Here is a 17,108-nt window from a genome sequence, read left to right on the forward strand (position 1 = left end):
CGCACAACGTCAAAGTAATTAAGTCCTGCCCACGCTCCACCATAAAAGACGTTCACCAGCGTAGCGTCTGTAACCTCTTGAGCCAACTCGTAAGATTTCTTTATATTCCTGCCAGTTTTCCATCGTGCCGACTATATTTCTTGTACACGGTCGAGTATTCGTCCTCTTTCGTCTTTCGGCCTGTTTCACATCCATCTTGACCCTTTTCACGTTCCCAGTTTCCGTTTTCTTCAAAAGGTACGCCGCGGAAGTAAGAAAGCGACTCTCCTGTGCACATGTATAGAGAAAGAGCACGTGTGCGATGGTTCCTTTGCGTACATAGAACGGTGTACACGTGTGTCGTATATAGGTTGACTACTTGGAAATTCATAGATAGCTCGCAGGGTTCGAGGTAGAATTATTTATTAGAGAGAAAATCTGTAATCCTTTCTCACTGAATTTGTCACATTGTTTGCCTTGCTTTCTATAAAACGATACCCTCCGAATCTTCTCACTCGCATTTATATTTCACAAACACTTGCACGTATTCTATGTCTTGGTCTATGGCTATGTCTCACTCAAAAACAGTAGTCTCCGCGTGTGCTACATATATATACGTATATTCTTTTCCTTATTCTATATACAGGGTAATTGGTAACTGGCGGTACAAGTGGAAAGGGGATGATTCTACGCGAAAAAAGAAGTCGAAAATATAGAATATAAATTTTTTTTAATTTTTTTTTTTTAATTTTTCCATCGAGACAACGATCTACAGTGAGATCCGTTATAACGAGACGCGATAAAGTGCACGCGTACCGAGCGAAAATTCAAAGTCGATTTTTTCGAAAACAAAGCCTCGAACGACAAATTTTTATTCTATATTTTCGACTTCCTTTTTCGCGTAGAATCACCCCCTTTCCGCTTGTACCACCATTTACCAACCACCCTGTATATTTTCTTCATCTTGTAAATTGTTTTGTAAATTAAACATCTAAGAGTATGAATTTGTATTTGTATTTGAAATTTCCTATAAATCGTGCACGATCGGACCTGGAAAGGTAAGCAACAAGAAGATACGTTTCGCAATCTGAGCATCGCATAATCAAACACATGACAATCATTGCTGCTATACTGCCGTTGGCTTGTTATAAGCTTCACCAATTTGCGTAGACCAGCGATCTCGTGGACAATTGCTCGTAATTAACACGGAGGCCAGTCGTCGTTGCAGGACCAAGCAACCAGTCGTATCGATGGCTACCCCTCGTAGATACTATCACGGAAATTGCACTTACCGTTTCTCCGACTCGGCTAATCCGATTCCCGTAGGCTGAATTCGCGATCGTAGACTGCGTCTAAGATCGAAACACGCTACCCTGCGGGTATTATTACGCGTGACGGAGCTTACAATCAGGTGATTTCGGCTGAAACGTTACCCACCTACTAAACATCCGATTGCACTTTGCTCATACTGCTGTCGCATGTGTACGAGGCTTTAGATTGCAGGAAAGGGACAAGGATGGAACTTGTAAGGGTGGTTTACTTGCTTGTTGAGTTTCGAGAGCATTTGATGGATGGATTTGCGTCGTTTGGAACGTGTATTTGTTGAGAATTCCCGTCTTCGATGAGAAAATTACACGTATTGTATTTCGCGTTACGGAGAGATAGAAATCAGAGAGGGTGTTTGTTGGAATAGATGTTAGATTCAGATTAGGTTGGCTGTGTATGCTGTAACAGAGATTTAAAGACAGATGGCCGAACAATGAGAAAGGGTTGTGAAAGCTCCGATCTTGAGTGACCTTGAGGGTTGTACAGTGTTCAGGCAGATGTGTATTACATCTACGTTAGAATATGTTAGAAGTTAGAAACAATGATCGTACCTTCATATATGATGCAACTAGTACGATTTTCAACTAAAAAGTATAAATAAAAAGATTTCTTTTGTATAACTTGTTCGACGATTTGCCATTTCAATAATAAATCGCTCAAACTGACAAACGATCGTAGGTCGACAGCTTCGTTTTTTCGATAACTCAGAAAAATTTGTTCGTTGATCGAACATTGGCAAGAAAATTTCTCCGATAATTTATGCATCGTTTGTTCCCAAATATTCCTGGTATTCGTAGCTACGATTTATAGCTATTTCCCCGACGATTACTGCGATCTATAATCAATCGCAAGTCGACGATGGACGCGCAGACGATAAATTAATTAACCGAGAGCCGCGAAACGTTAAGTTCGGCGCACTTAATCGGACGCGGACGAGTCAGTTTAGCAGACAACCGAGTGTAATTAACACCACGGCACATGGCATCGTTTGGAAACAAGCCACTACGCGGGGGCGTATCAGTATCCTCGTGCCCTCTGCCGTGTTGTAGAGATACAATCACGGAAATTGCTCTTACCATCTCGCCGACTGTTAATCCGATTCCCGTGTAGCGTTCTCTCTGCCGTTTGTGGCAGTCGCCGCGACTAAATCCAGATGACTGATTCGTGATAAGGGATAGATGACCGGATCGAGATAAGAGAACATGATACAGAGCTGGTACAGCACGAGGAAACGTTGCCTCGCGGACAATCCACGGAGCCACCCCTCGGGAAAATGTTCTCCCCGATGTTCTCTTCGGTGAGAAGTCCATTTTTGTTTCTGACGTATTCGCGCACGAGTATCAGGTTTTCGAAGGGTGAAAGATGACATTTCGGCTTGGCTAACCTGTGGAAAGTTAGAAAAACGGGGGGTTGGGGTAGCTTTATTCTTATTGTTGCGCCGAAATGCAACCCGTAGTCGTTGAATTCGAACCACGTGCAAGAGTTTCCCATGTTTATTCTTCTTACAAAAGGTAGAATTTTCGTAAATAAGACATTTTATTTGGCTGCACAAATTATTAGTAAATTTAGATCATATATACGTAGGAATTCTTCGTAGCTAGAAGATATAAACTATTGACATGCATAGGTATAGTATCTCGATCATCTTAAGAATTAATAAACTTTGCTATTAAAGTTTTTCCACGCCTCTCTAGTATTCTAAAACCGTACAAATTTTAATTAATCTTGATTTGATAGCCAGAGGATGTACGTGCTTTACCGCGTGATATTACAAAAACCTGCGAAGACGAGATTTTTATACCGGAACAGAATTTTGTACAACAAGAACGAACGTTGGAAACTGTTTTAAAATTCAATTAACGTGGTATACGTATCGGTCTTAATTTTCGCCAACGTATCAGAATACCCAGGCTTCGAGGTAATGACAGCGAAAGCCCTGGTATAATGATTCGCATAAAGTAATCTAAAAAATAGCTCTTTACTTTCTTAACGATCGCAAAGTGAAACGCGTAGACGTACATAGCTCGCGCACCATTGAATTACACGGCAACATCGTTTCGTTAATAAGACGTAACGACAGAGAATTACGGTTCGTAGTAAAAGTACGTAGAGAATTTTCGACGAAGCAAAAATGTATCGGTCGGGGGTAATAAATGTTAATACGCATTTATTGCATCCGAGGGACGATATTAAGATCGTCAGCTTGGCGTCGTCGGACTGGCGTCGACGTTGGACGTTAAAGGAGAAAACGATCCTCATAACGCTGATATTGCGGCAAGTATCCTTCAGACTTATGATTACACCGAGGAATTCTGTACATCATCGGGGTGTCGTGTCTTTCAGTGTCCTTTTTACTCTTCCCATTGGTCGCCTCTTGACAATTAATTCTTTAATCGTTCACTATTTTCGATAATATTGTACCTCCGCAATTCGAGCTCCATGCTTTATGCAGTGTATCGGAAGGTATAAGAAAAACGTAGTTAACAATGTTATTCCACTAAATAAAAATTACATATGCATTTTGCGTAATTCGATTGGCTTGCGCAAAATAAAACAGTAGCACTGGCATAACCAATAAACGTGTTATAAAATCTCCAGAGTACGTATTTTGTTCTTGCGATTAATTCGAGTTTCATACGAGTAATTCTTGAGTTTTATTGTATCGGAAAATGGCTGAATTCTTTATATGATTGCTTTCGTATATTTAATGCGAAGACAATCGTTAACGATATAAATGCTCTGATGTTTTCATCGTCGTACGAAAACCATAGCATATTTCAAAAATCTGTTCCGCCTGTCGTCTCACAGATAATTAGTGGTCGAATTTTTGTCTCTTCTATCTTTCTGGCGTATCTAACATTTAACCAGAAAACGACCGGAGACAAGCAGCGTGGATAGTGCAAAGTTTCGAAACTAAATATTCTATATAAATGATAAATGTATAGTGTAACATAAAATTCAAATGTCGGCCAGAATATATTGAATTTTTCACGACTCGAAGCCGACTCCTTGAAGCTTCGCGCGGAACCGAAATGGTAAAGACGATTCGGAAAGCTTCGTCTCTGTTATTTGCAGAGCTAATTTCGTATTCGCTAATCGATTTACTTTCCCTGGAGAATCTTATTCCGCGGTTGTAGCGCGTCGAACAGTAAATCCAATTAAAGATACATCCCAATACCTTCCATCGATTTCGTGGCCGGGCGTTTTCGTTTCGGGCTCAACGAAATATCACGATTTTCGATTACCCATCGGGCGATAAATAAAAATGAACGGGGCAAGATGAACGGGGTATAGGTATTTCGTTTTATTGCACTAACGGGAATAGGAATAAAGTTTATAAAAATAAACGACTTCGATATTCAAAAGAGGAAAAAGATGAATGGTATGGATATAAAGTGATAACTTTTAATAGTTTTATATATGTTTCGAATACAGATATATCGCGAAGAATAAGTGGAACACAAAGTTTCTTAACGATTATTAATGTATCTAATCCTCGTTAAAACAATCGTATTGACAATAGTATCCATTTGTTTCTCGTGAAGCTCTAAGATCGTAAATCACTTCGCAATCGAGAAATAAAACCGATCGATTCACTTTTGTCACAACTTGTCAGTTTCATTATATATATATAGGTAGGTATACGATTAATGCTGAATCCTTAAGGAACAAATGTATATTTATAGAAATTTATGGTCGCAACAGACAAACATTTATTGCAAGAAAATAACGTAGATGGTAGTAGTAAATATTAAGATAAATTAAAAAAATAGCTTTTGAAATATCGTCACGTCTTTGCAGTTTTTAATTTACAGAGTTAATCAATGTGGCTTCTGAATGGCTCAATCATGAAAAGTGTCATAAATAGGAAAAGATTGCTTCTTCGTTTAATATCAACTCTCTCGAAGTAATATGCAAGTAATATACGTTAGAATAGAATGAAATTGCCCTTGGAACGTGCATAACGCTTCCGACTGTATCGATTTTTCTCTACGAAATTCTAATAACCATCTCCTTTAACCATCCTACGCGTTCAATGCTTTTAACTTGACGTGCTTCCCGAGATACGTCCATATATAAATTGAATAGGAATTCAATCTTCGTATTCGATCGGACTTCTATCGCTAGCACGATGCTTACATAGGTTTCGGCCGAATTATCGCTAATAAACGCATCGTATACCTATCAAATTATTAAACGGGTTTCACGGTAAATATGATACCGACCAAAGCCCAATTACATTCCGAATAAACAAACTATTGATCAATGTTATGTAACGTACGCAAACTGCTGTGCATCGAAACACTGCTTCGCCTCCTCCCTTCGATATATCATAAAACGAAACGTCCCGATAAACCAAGAAAAAAAATATCGATTCTCTTAAGTCGAATAAATTCACGTTTTATCCTATCGTGCGAAATTTTAGTAAACATTTTCATAAAATTCTATTTCCCCTCTTCCTTAAATCGTATTCGATGTTTGACAAAAGAAAAGACCCGTCAGACTAGCCTAAAGCGTGAAATAAATATACATTTTATCCACAATGTTAATCTTTTCTAGTAAATACTGAAATTACGATTAATATCGGTTACAGTGTCATAGGATTAATTACAGTCGCACGGTTACATTTAAAAACGAAGATTACAATTGAAATATTCTTATTTATCAAAAAAATATGTATATTAAAAATTTTCTTTCGTCCAAAAAGCGGAGGATATCCCGAACATTTGATCAACGGAGTATACAGTATAAGTAAAAAAAAAAAAAAATCACAGACGATGCGAATGAAGATGAACGGGGTACACCTGCATTTACCGAATTTCCAGACACATATTCCCATATGATCGAGAAACGGAGATACGTTTCTAGTTCACGAAGAAATATATCGAGGGGTTGGGGTATCGAGTGGCGAGGTTCGATCGCGTCTTCCGCATCCCCAGTTCAGGGGAGGCAAGCATATTCTAAACGGATCCCGCCATTTTAAGAGCATCTACCGGCACAATGGAATTTCGCGGCAGAACGGACAGGAATACACCGATGGTGGCTGGACTGGTAAAAAGCGCCTGTTCCCTTGTCGTATTCAGCGGAGATGCATTTGCAAGCTGCGAAATACATATTTTTGTCGATCCTAGCGGGATCCGTTATGTAGGATATAAAACGTGGCCTATCTTGCTCGATGATCTCGGGCAAATGGAGCTAATGAATATCCTTTTTCCGATGGCGACGTTTCCGCGATAAACTCCCGGCATATGCGCAACGATATTTTCCCATGAAAAATACGACACTCTGCCGACCGCTTTCCCCCGTATTTTAATGTTGCTTGCTTCGCTGCGTATGTTTCGCAATATATTTTAAACTCATAATGTTACCTTCTTTCTTTGTTTTAACATTTTAACGATATTTCTGTGTGAGCTATTGGTAGTGCCTCTTCTTCTCTCTTTTCTTTTTTTCAACTTTGCCAATCGTTCGTTCATGGATGTATCGATCTTGGCAAACTTTCGATACCAGATTCGGTTCCTTTTTTATTCGACGTTTCTCGTTGGATCAAGTTTGTGTAGGATTGTTAACGACACTGTGGCAGGATATACGTACGTACATTAACATTGCATTATATTTGTTCTTCTTGAAGCTGAAATTTTCTATCCAGCATTTTTTCATTTTTCAAGGTCTCAGGTTTTTTCGGTTCCATTGTTAAATAATCGTTAAGTAATTGTGATTCTCTGTAATACGTCCTAATTTCCTGGTATTACACGTTTTCTAACGCTACGTGTTACTTAAAATTAGTAAGACGAAAACGACTCACACGACTATCAGCGGCTCTCGCCACGAAGAGCTTCTGATAAATCGAAAAAGTATTTTCACGGGACGAGCTATTTTTATCGACACGCCGCGACGTTTTCACGGCCGCTGACTTTCTTTGCTTGAGATCCTCTAGACAAACAGCAGAGAGGCGAACTCTCTTCTGGCCACGTCGATTTTAAGATTCCTCGCACGCGTGCTGTACGTTCCAACCAGTCAAGATCGTGTCGAGTACACTCGCGGACTTTGTTCATTCAACTTCCGCGAACCAATCGACATCGATGTGTTTATTAACCGCCAGAGTGATGAATGGAATCTTGTCGACCGACCTCGCTCAGTTCGTTCTTTTTTAAAGAACGACCCAGTGGGATCATCCTGATAACGCACGCAAATAATTCGGATCAGGCAGCGTCAATTACGCGAACAAATTATTCGTTTATTATGTGCTTGATTCCACGATTAATTATATTGGCCAAATTTATTTACGCTAAAGCAGGTGTAATGAGTTTACATATCTTGCGTCGCGCAACTGTACATTGTGTTATGGCTGAAATATTTCATTCGTTGATTCTCAGTTGATTTTAATAAAGTACCGCGAGTAATATAGCTAGAAAATTCGAGTGACATGGGTTTGCTCCTGATTGCTTGATGTATCGAGGTTAGTAGAAATTTTTCCTCGTTCAACTCTATTAAATTAAATTTCACTGGACTTCGATTGATATCGTTAAAATACAGATAATTTTTTATCGTTCGATATAATTTTGCTACTTCTTGTATGTTTCACGTTTTTTACGAATAACAAATACGAATAAAATGTTCCAGTTAAAAAAGATATCTGCAAACATACAAGCGTGAAGAAGAAATGAGAGGAACGATAGGCAATTCGTTCGTAAAGAACTTGTTCGTAGAAACGTTACAAACGGAATTTTCTATGCATCTTACTCAATAATAGGAATCGTAATCAGATAGCAGAAAATGTTCGTGCGATTTCGCTTTCGACGATTTCGATAATTTTGACCGAAATTTGAGGAAAAAGTTCAGAGTCGCCTCGCGCGATTGACAACGCGTGAAAAATAAAAGATGGAAGGGCCATAGATCGAGAGGGTTGTTTTATCCGGCAATCGATGGAACGCGTTTCAGAATCACAGCGGAGACGTTAAGGTGAAGGTCTAGGGTACTTGGACTACGAGGCCAGATTTATAATAGATGCACATGGCGTGAAGCCAACGACAAGGCGCCACAATATTGCCGCTTAGTCACCTCAGCCAGGTCTTCTCTTTGTCCTGTTCCACGTTGACTCGATAAATAACAGAAACGTCTACAGGAAAACTGAATATTTACGAAGCAATTTGGTAACCGTCTCGGTCGTATTCTACTTAATCTTTCACTTTTCCTTCTCTCTTTCTTTCCATAATCCCATTTTGCGATTTCTTCTTTTTCGCTCTGTCCTCACCGATGGCCAGACGTTACTTTGATAACTATATTTACTTCGACGCTGATACGTTGCGACAACGTGATCGGCGATTTCAACGAAGATCTTATTATAGATATTTTCTCCTTTCTCTGTTTTTTGATTAAAACTGAAAATCTACTGTGTCAACACTTTTCTCAAAATCAGTGAAGCAATATCACTCAGGAAATGGATTTTAATCTTGTTACGTTCTCTACATCGCAAGATATCGTTCTTAACGCTCCAATAATGGAACAAGCCGATTGAAGATTCATATGAAATGATCGCACTGTAAAAACGTTTCGAACAATTAACGTAGAATATGTTAAAAAAGCCACTCTGTTCTCTTGAAGCATCGAATCTCTTGTCGATTGAAACGACGATTCGTCGCTACGTAAAAATTTGCAGACCCTGTAATAAAGTTAAATTAAAATACCTGCAAAAAATCTCTATTTGCCTATTCGCAAAAAATTCCATCGAATTTAATCGGACCTAATCACCGCATGTTCGCAGATTCCCTCCCAACTGTTATCTCGCGATTCGTTTACACGCGTTCTCGTTAACAAAATTCGCTAAGAAAATTGCGTCACGCTAATTATTATCGAACTGCGCTGGCCGTAACGAACGCAGTATCGAATGGCGCCAGACAATTAGCTGGGTGAATTCCGCGAAAGAAATTGGCCAGAACGCGACACGGGAACGAGCTCGCTACTGTGAAGGCGTAAAACAAGACAGGGAAAGCGACCACCGAGAAAGAGAGAAAAGGAAGAGCGAAAGCACGGCCGAGTTAACTTTAATTGCCCGGTCGGCTACATAATAAATGACATTGCAGACGGCCAAGCGGAGGAAAAATTGTTTCGTCCTCCACCTCTGTCCACCCCCCAATCCTTTTCCCTCTTCGTACGGCTCTTCTAGTCTGCTTTCGTGCAGCTTGTTCGCTGGAACGATTTCTGTGTCGGAGCTTCGGGAAACCGGGACATATTGATGGCTGTGTAATGTTATTTTCAGCGATACATTCATCTTGGACGCGACACTTTCGCCGAGCTCGTACGTTCTTCCCGGAAGGAATTTATTACCAGAATTAAATCTTCGTCGACGACTCTAAAGAATCGCGAATAATATCAGCTTCCACCTGCCAATTTTCTTCTTTTTTTGGTGAATAGGTCCGAGTGTATATTTGTAGGAAATTGTAGCGGACTTTTTTGTAGGCGGAGTAGATACTACGGTCGTTTGTTCCGCTTCTTTAGGTCCCGTTACGTGGCAGCTTTGAAACAATTTCTCGCCGACACCGTTCCAGCTACAGGTGCAAATAAACTTAATAAACCTAATTAGCGGTATATTTGGCGATCTCGTAAACACGAGGTGCACGAAGGAAACGACTCTTTCGCGAGGCTTGTTTGAGGTACGCGTGAAAAAAATTGCTCTGTAACCCTCGACGATTATTTTTCTTCGTATTTTCAAATGGGTTAATTCTTTCGTGAGTAGCAACTTAGATTCTCGAAGAAAAGATTTCGATGCGAAATACAGCGAACGATAAAAGTATCTCTTTTTCTTTCTATCATCCCTTACAGAGAAAGGTAACAGATGCTACTGCACGTATTGAATATATTTTGTATATATAAATTAAAATCCATAGACAAAGAGAAAATTAAAAAAAATAATATTTGTAATCCTCGTTCTTCCGTGGATCATAATTTATGAAGCTGGTCGTGGCTTCTGTGCGACTCAGTTTTAACTATTGTCGGTTGATCTTCGGTATTCATCGCCTGAGAAACAACCCGAATAACCAAGTCCCTCACGGTATTTCGTTCGACGATTCTCTTTATCGAATCCCTGACAGCGTCACTTTCCACGTGGTCGGCGCCACGAACCGACCTCGGGCGAATCGACTTTCCATCCGCAGCTTTTTCTTCGCTTTTCCGCTTTAAGAACGCGCTCTGGATGCCGAATAAGCGACGCTTGAAGTACTTTCATAGCGGGACGACTAATTAGAGCGATTTAGCGTCCGTCGTCGACGTTTATTTAGAATGCAAATGCGGACTTTTCCCAACCCTTTCCCACTGTTCGTCTCTCTCGGTTCTCCTATTTTCGTTGCTCTTTCCGCAACCCTTCTCCTTCTCCCCCCGTTTCTCTTCCTTTTCTCTTTTCCCACTATTCCTTCCACTACACTTTCTGCCCTCGCTTCTGTTTTCCACGTCTCTATGCCTCTTTCACTGTTCGCTCTGCCTATTATTTCGCCTTTTTCTCTGTTCTCCAACCTCTGTTCGCTCTGTCCTCTGTACGTTCGTCTCCCCTTCGATCTCGTGTTCTCGCTCGATGCATTATTTCCAAATTTGTCGACATCCTCGCGCTGAGTGGAGCATCTTCTTAAACCTAAAACGCCGCATTTTTTGGCACAGCCTCGTGCGTATCGCATTCCGTGGAGTAAATTTTGGAATAATAGGGCGGTTCAAATATATCGGTCCAGGTAGCTACTTCGGTACATACTTCATGGGTTTAGCGAACGAGTATGTTTGTTAATTCTTAATAGGTATCGTTGGATTACAGACGACTCACAGGTGTTCGGGCTGAGTAACTTAATTTCTATTTTTATTCCGCGGTTTAAGCGAGGAAGAACGATGGAGTTTATCACGAAAGTAAGTAATTAAATACTCTAGAAGATTAGAGCGGAGATCTAATTGAAGTTTAGCTCCAATTTCGTCTACCTACGCTGTCAGATACTCTAGATGCAAATAGAATAGGAGATATCATTTAAAAACTAAGCACTGTTGAATTCATCTGATTAACACGCTCCAGAGATTCAAAGTAGAATAAAAAATAAGATGAAATATCCCAAAGTTAAATAACCTGTGTCAATTCCGGTTCACTCGCGTCCCGAAACACTTCGAAAATAGAGAAACTACAAAATCCTAACATTTATCTCACTTAAACTCTTTGTCGTTGAAACAAAAAATTCCCAACCCTTATAAACCTGTTACCTTGTTTTTTTCACGCTTAATAGAACGCGAAAAAGCCGCTCAAAGGCGTAACGACTGCAAAAGAAAGGGTGGAAATACATCGGTAAGAAGGGAGCCCGTTTTCTCCTCGTTGGAAATTACGACGGGTGTTTTCGAACGCAATGGCGGTTCTTCGTCGCGAAGATCCAAAGCGGAGAAAGGGAGAGACAGCCGATGGAAGGATGCGTCGGTTGAATGGGAAGTAATCGAATGAATGGAAAGCGTGACGACTGCTTTCGCGTCGTCAGAACACTCTGAAAGGGATGTTAGGTGTTGTTTAAGGGTTATTGTTGCGGTCCTTTTGTCCTGTCGGTTCGCGGGACGCGGTCGTCGTTCCGCAACGTCGAATGTAATTTATCGGGGCGGAAAAAGGGCGCGTTACCTTCACCACCGTCGCCGTGACTCTTTTATTGGGACGCAGCGACCGGAGAATCGTATTGCATGATCTTTCGTCCCCGTGATTTTTTGGGTTAAACGGAGGGTTATTGCGAATCTTGTTACATTCGTAACGAACAGGGTGGAAATCCCTTCGTTCGAAGCAGATATTAACTAACGTTTTCGAGCCCTGTCGAACAATAATTTACTAACGACAAATAATACCAGGGAATTTGTAAATTACAAGTCACAGACTTCTCTTTTACGATAATAGATTTGTAAGATTTATTTGCAAAATCTCATTTTATCAAAAAAGTCGTTTTATTAGAACTTGTTTCGTGAAACGAGTAATCTACTAACCTTGGGTTTTAGATAAAATAAGAGCGTACAGGATAGAGGGGCGGGGCAGGAGTAAACGAAATATAATTTGATATGCGATAAATGCAAATGTTAAAAAATGGTAAGCAAAAGGAGGAAAAATACTTTCTGCGGCTGCCTCCAATTAACTGTTTATTAACTTGTTGCTGGACGTTTGAGACTCGTTTAAACAACCCTTCCGCGAATTCAATTTACCCAAATTACTGTAATCAAAACTCTGACGATTTTCTAATTACTTTACCCCTAGTCGTCAAAGAGATATTTGGAGAATGTAATTATGTCATTTTCTGAACTTCGTGTTTCCTCCGTCTTTCTTTTTTTATTACAATTTATGACCGAGAGGTCGGTGGCAAAAATGAGATTCTATTATCTCACGTTATGCGTACAACAGAGGTAAAGAGGATTAAGCATACACATACAATGCGTAGATTAATCGTAGCCTGAATCGTTTATGAATTTAAAACAAACATTTTCCGAAATAATCTCTAGAGAGGAACAATCATAGATTTTTAAGTAAATTCTAACAAATAATCTACAAAATAGCCGCTAAAAACGAATGATACTTTCATAATTATTATTATCGATTACAAAAAAAGGCACAAACAATCGTAAAGCAAATTTGAAAAAATAATACTCTTCATATCACCACTTTTCTCTGCGTTTCCACATATTCTCTACGTTTCGGCTCATTGGCTTGTACGACGTATTCTCGCGTATCAAATCTGCGTCTAAAATTATGTAAATATCTACATGTACCAGGACGAAATTTTATTCGTTGTCAATCCTGACGCCTGGGTATCGCGCGTTTATCGTCGAACAAAACGCTTTCGTCGCCTCGCCATTAGCGACAAAGTCGAGGTCTTCTGACCGGCTACGAAATACGAGCGGCTCGACCACGATTTATAACGAGTTTTAATAGCAACGATTACTCACGGTTGACCCGTGAGTAGGACTGCGCGAAACTCGGTAAACCATAAACGTGATTTTCATGACCATAAACTTCTCAGCTCTCGACAATTACGTTTGCAGCTTTCTTTTCGACCGAAAACCGGCATCGTTCCCGGGACCGACGATGTCCGCTTATTCGTGAAACACTATTTTCGGCGGCGACCACGAAAACTGGTTACAGTCGTCGCTCAAGTTTCTCCTTCTTGCGTCCAATCTTATGGGATAAACGTTTCCTTGGTAAATTCATAGATATCTCCTTTCGCGTGGTAAATAATTTTCAAGAGGGTAGAAATTATGGTCGCTTATTTCTAGAGAAATCTTCTATAATTTAGATGCATATTACTTTTATGGAGTTTGAGACTGTTGAAACTGTAGATTCGTGCGAGGTTGATACTTCAAAGTTCTCATCGGCGAAGAAATCGATAGTCTGTGGTAATTATAAAAAAATTAATTATTATCTGTGGTAATTATAAAAAAAAAGAGAGAAAAGAATAGGAAGAAAGGCGTAAACATTCTAACATGCCCCGACATCTCAAAATCTGTTTTTCCAGAAATGCAACGACTCCAATCGCACTTTTCATACGCGAATATACACGACCATTCCCATTGTCTTTCTCTTCGCTTTTATCGATGCGTTAAATCAACCAACTTTCCCGTGCTACACCGAATCACACGCGAACCTCCACTCACCTTAGGAACAAATTTTCCTTCCAATTTTACACCGACGAGGATAGAAAAATCCAGGAAAAAGTTATCGCGCATATTATATACTTACAAGTTTAATGTTCCGGCAAAATGGTGGCGCGACGAGGAAACATTTAAACCAGCGAAACTTTCGCGACAAAAGAAGTTGCGTTAAAGTTTCAACTTTAAACCTACCAAAATGCTCTCATCCCTCTCGCTTCCCTCGTGTTTCACCTGCTTCGTGTCAAGCATTATTATTTTCCTCTGCCCAGGCCAGCCGTGTATCGATAGCAACGTACAGTCTGCGGATTTTTATTTATTTATAATAAACTTCAAGGTGAAAAAATCCAGCGAGTGCATAGAATCTAGAAAATAAATTATCGCAGAATAAATAAAACAGATCAAGCAGAAATAAATAAAATATCGAAAGCGGACTACTCGTCCCGTTTAGTAGGCGAAACAGATCATTACGTAAGCTCCATCGTTTTAATTCTCTTAGTAAAAATATGAAATCGCCTAGTAAAAATATAAAAATCTGCCGCAGTCTATGTCCGATGTATAGAATAATATATAAAGTTTAAAAGATTTGGACGTTCTTCGTTGCAGAAAATATGCGTGTTCCAAAAGACGCTGGAGGATCTTTCGTCGCGGATGGCCGGAGCCGAAGCGATCCAGAGCGGCTGGCAGAATCCGAACGATGCGAACGAGGCGACGGAATTACTGAAGCAATTGGAGAAATTCGGCGAACGACTCTTGCCCATCCAGAGGAGCATCGAGTACGCGAACGATCAAGCGAGCGTCTTCGCCTCGAGCAGCGTCATCGTTTCTCATGCTTTGCTGGCGAAACTCGAAGATCTCAACACCAGGTACTTACCTACCGATGAATTCTCATTTCTCCAACGATTTTCATTCTCTCGAATTTATCATGCTAATACGACACGCATGAGACTTAGAGAAAATTTATCGTCTTGCCTACGAGGAAGTTTCGTTACAGTGGACTTGGTCGTTTGGTTTTATCCTCCCTACGATCTTCAAATTTTCATCGTACTAATTCGCTTTCTTTTCGACAAGTTCGAAGGTTTTTAATGTTCTAAGAAAACTTGTAGCGCGAGATTTGAAATGAGAAAGCGAGTGTCCTTTTATACCTTTTAAACGATATGAAATCTCTTAAGAAATTTTATTGAAAAGACACGTTGAAGACGATCTAAGAGAATCTATGGAATGTAGCAAAATTGAAATCTGAATAATTCTTTTCCAAGTAACCATATTAAAATTGCGCGTATCGTTGTTGTTAGTTTCTAATTAGCTTCTGATCTTATAATTACAAAAGCTGAGATATAAATTTTCTATCGAATTATCGCAGCATCCCAGCAGTTCTAATATATATAACAGTTCGACTATTTCCAAATCTCGCACCAAACAGTTCGATTATTTATAGCAACACAGTCTGTTTGCGATGCAAAATACGCAGCAAATTGTTCTAATAATTTCACTGGTCCAATAACGAACAGAATTTACGTATTATCCACCAGGTGCGTTGTTCCATTTAAAACGAACGCTATAATATATGCACTTAACCCAAGCTTTCAAACAACAACGTTACACCTATTGCAACTAAACGTCAAACGATTTCCACATTCTCTTCGTGTAACACAATCCATTCTTACGCAACGCCAGTGCACCGCTTATCGCTCCAATTACCTAAATAATATTTATAACGTTTCGTAATATTTTTCGTCCAGAGACCGAGTAAACAGAAAAGTAATCTTTCGTACTGAACATAAATTGAGAGAAAGCTACGAAATCCTTTCCTCTTGCCGCGATCCACGTTCCTCGGGATGGAGTTGTAAGAAAGGTACAAGATCTTCGGATGAACGATTTAGTTGAAACTTCAAACACCGATAGATGCAATATTTCGTTTCGTTTATAAAAATATTCCATTGCAATATAAATTATCCCTGTTTTTTTTTTATATTCATTATATAAATGGAAAAGAACAGTACGAATATATGTGATAATCTATAGTACTTCATACGGGCATACATTCCAGTATAGTTAACTCGATTGAACATGCTTATACTTTTCTACTTGGACAATTTTGGATACGTTTATACTTGGACACGTTTGTACCTGGTGACGCAACGCATGCGTCATGGGTGTCTTCTATTGTACATCTAATGACACACACGTATGCGTCATCAATTCTCCACGAAGAAATCTGAAGCTACAGAGAAGGAGAATCTTTCTTTTACACGCGTTTTCAACGCCGTAAATAGACGCATTTTGTGAAAGAGAGAAGATATGTACGTACGTTGTCGTAATAGACATTCTCAAACGTGTCGATTTTAATTCTTCATCTATTCACGAAAAGTATTAACACAAAAAAGAGGTTAAAATACAAATATGTGGAACACCAAGCATTTACATTTTATTAACGTTTATCGAATCATAATTTTCATTTTGGTTCATATAGTCCCGAGAGGAACATCGGAGCTACTCGCGAATATCTCGAAAAATATTAACGACAAATATCTATATCTATCCTATATATATATATACATTTAGATATTTTCTATAAAATAAAAGAGAATAAAAGCTTTAAAAGAGATTAAATCCTTGAACCAGACTTTCACACTCAGATTGTGGTCTTGCACTGTACCGTAACGTTTATTCGCGCGATCTTTGCTCGAATGTTGATTATTTTTCGTTCGAAGACGCTAAGTTTTTCGCGTATTTTCGCAGGTGGAAGGTGCTGCAAGTGGCGGTTGACGAGCGTTACAAGTTGCTAAGCGGATTTGGAAAGGATGGCAGCACTCCGGGTAGCCAGGCTTTCCTCGCGAGCAGCGTGGAACCACCATGGGAGAGAGCCCTCACACCCGCCAAAGTGCCTTACTATATCAAGTAATCGATCTTCCTTTCAACCGGACTCGAATCTCGCAACGTTAAATTTACCAGGACCGCGGCCACTGGATCCAGAACGCGATCTTAAACGCAAACAAACGAATAATCGATGAAGACGATGGTGGTTCGAAAGCGGCTACAAGAAGTTCGTGCTATTCTCGTCCTCGTCGTTTGGGAATTTCAAAGCGAGCCGCGAATGTTTAGGCGATGCTTGCAAATGGACGAAACCATAGAAATTCTAATTTAGATCGGCGACCGGATTTCAAACCAAG

The 17,108-nt window shown here is 39.8% G+C and overlaps 1 protein-coding gene across 9 annotated transcripts in view; it reads left to right on the top strand.

The window, feature by feature from the left end:
• The window catches only part of LOC100747894 (dystrophin, isoforms A/C/F/G/H), a 445,522-nt gene that overhangs the window by 422,170 nt on the left and 6,244 nt on the right, over positions 1 to 17,108 (top strand). For all 9 annotated transcript variants that reach the window (XM_033320912.1, XM_033320911.1, XM_012386070.3 and 6 more), the window contains 2 exons: positions 14,542 to 14,801; positions 16,678 to 16,836. In XM_033320912.1, coding sequence (XP_033176803.1) covers positions 14,542 to 14,801; positions 16,678 to 16,836 — 419 coding nt within the window. The remainder of the gene's footprint in view (positions 1 to 14,541; positions 14,802 to 16,677; positions 16,837 to 17,108) is intronic.

Source organism: Bombus impatiens, unplaced genomic scaffold, assembly GCF_000188095.3.
Source record: "Bombus impatiens unplaced genomic scaffold, BIMP_2.2 scf_0377, whole genome shotgun sequence".
NCBI lineage: Eukaryota > Metazoa > Arthropoda > Insecta > Hymenoptera > Apidae > Bombus > Bombus impatiens.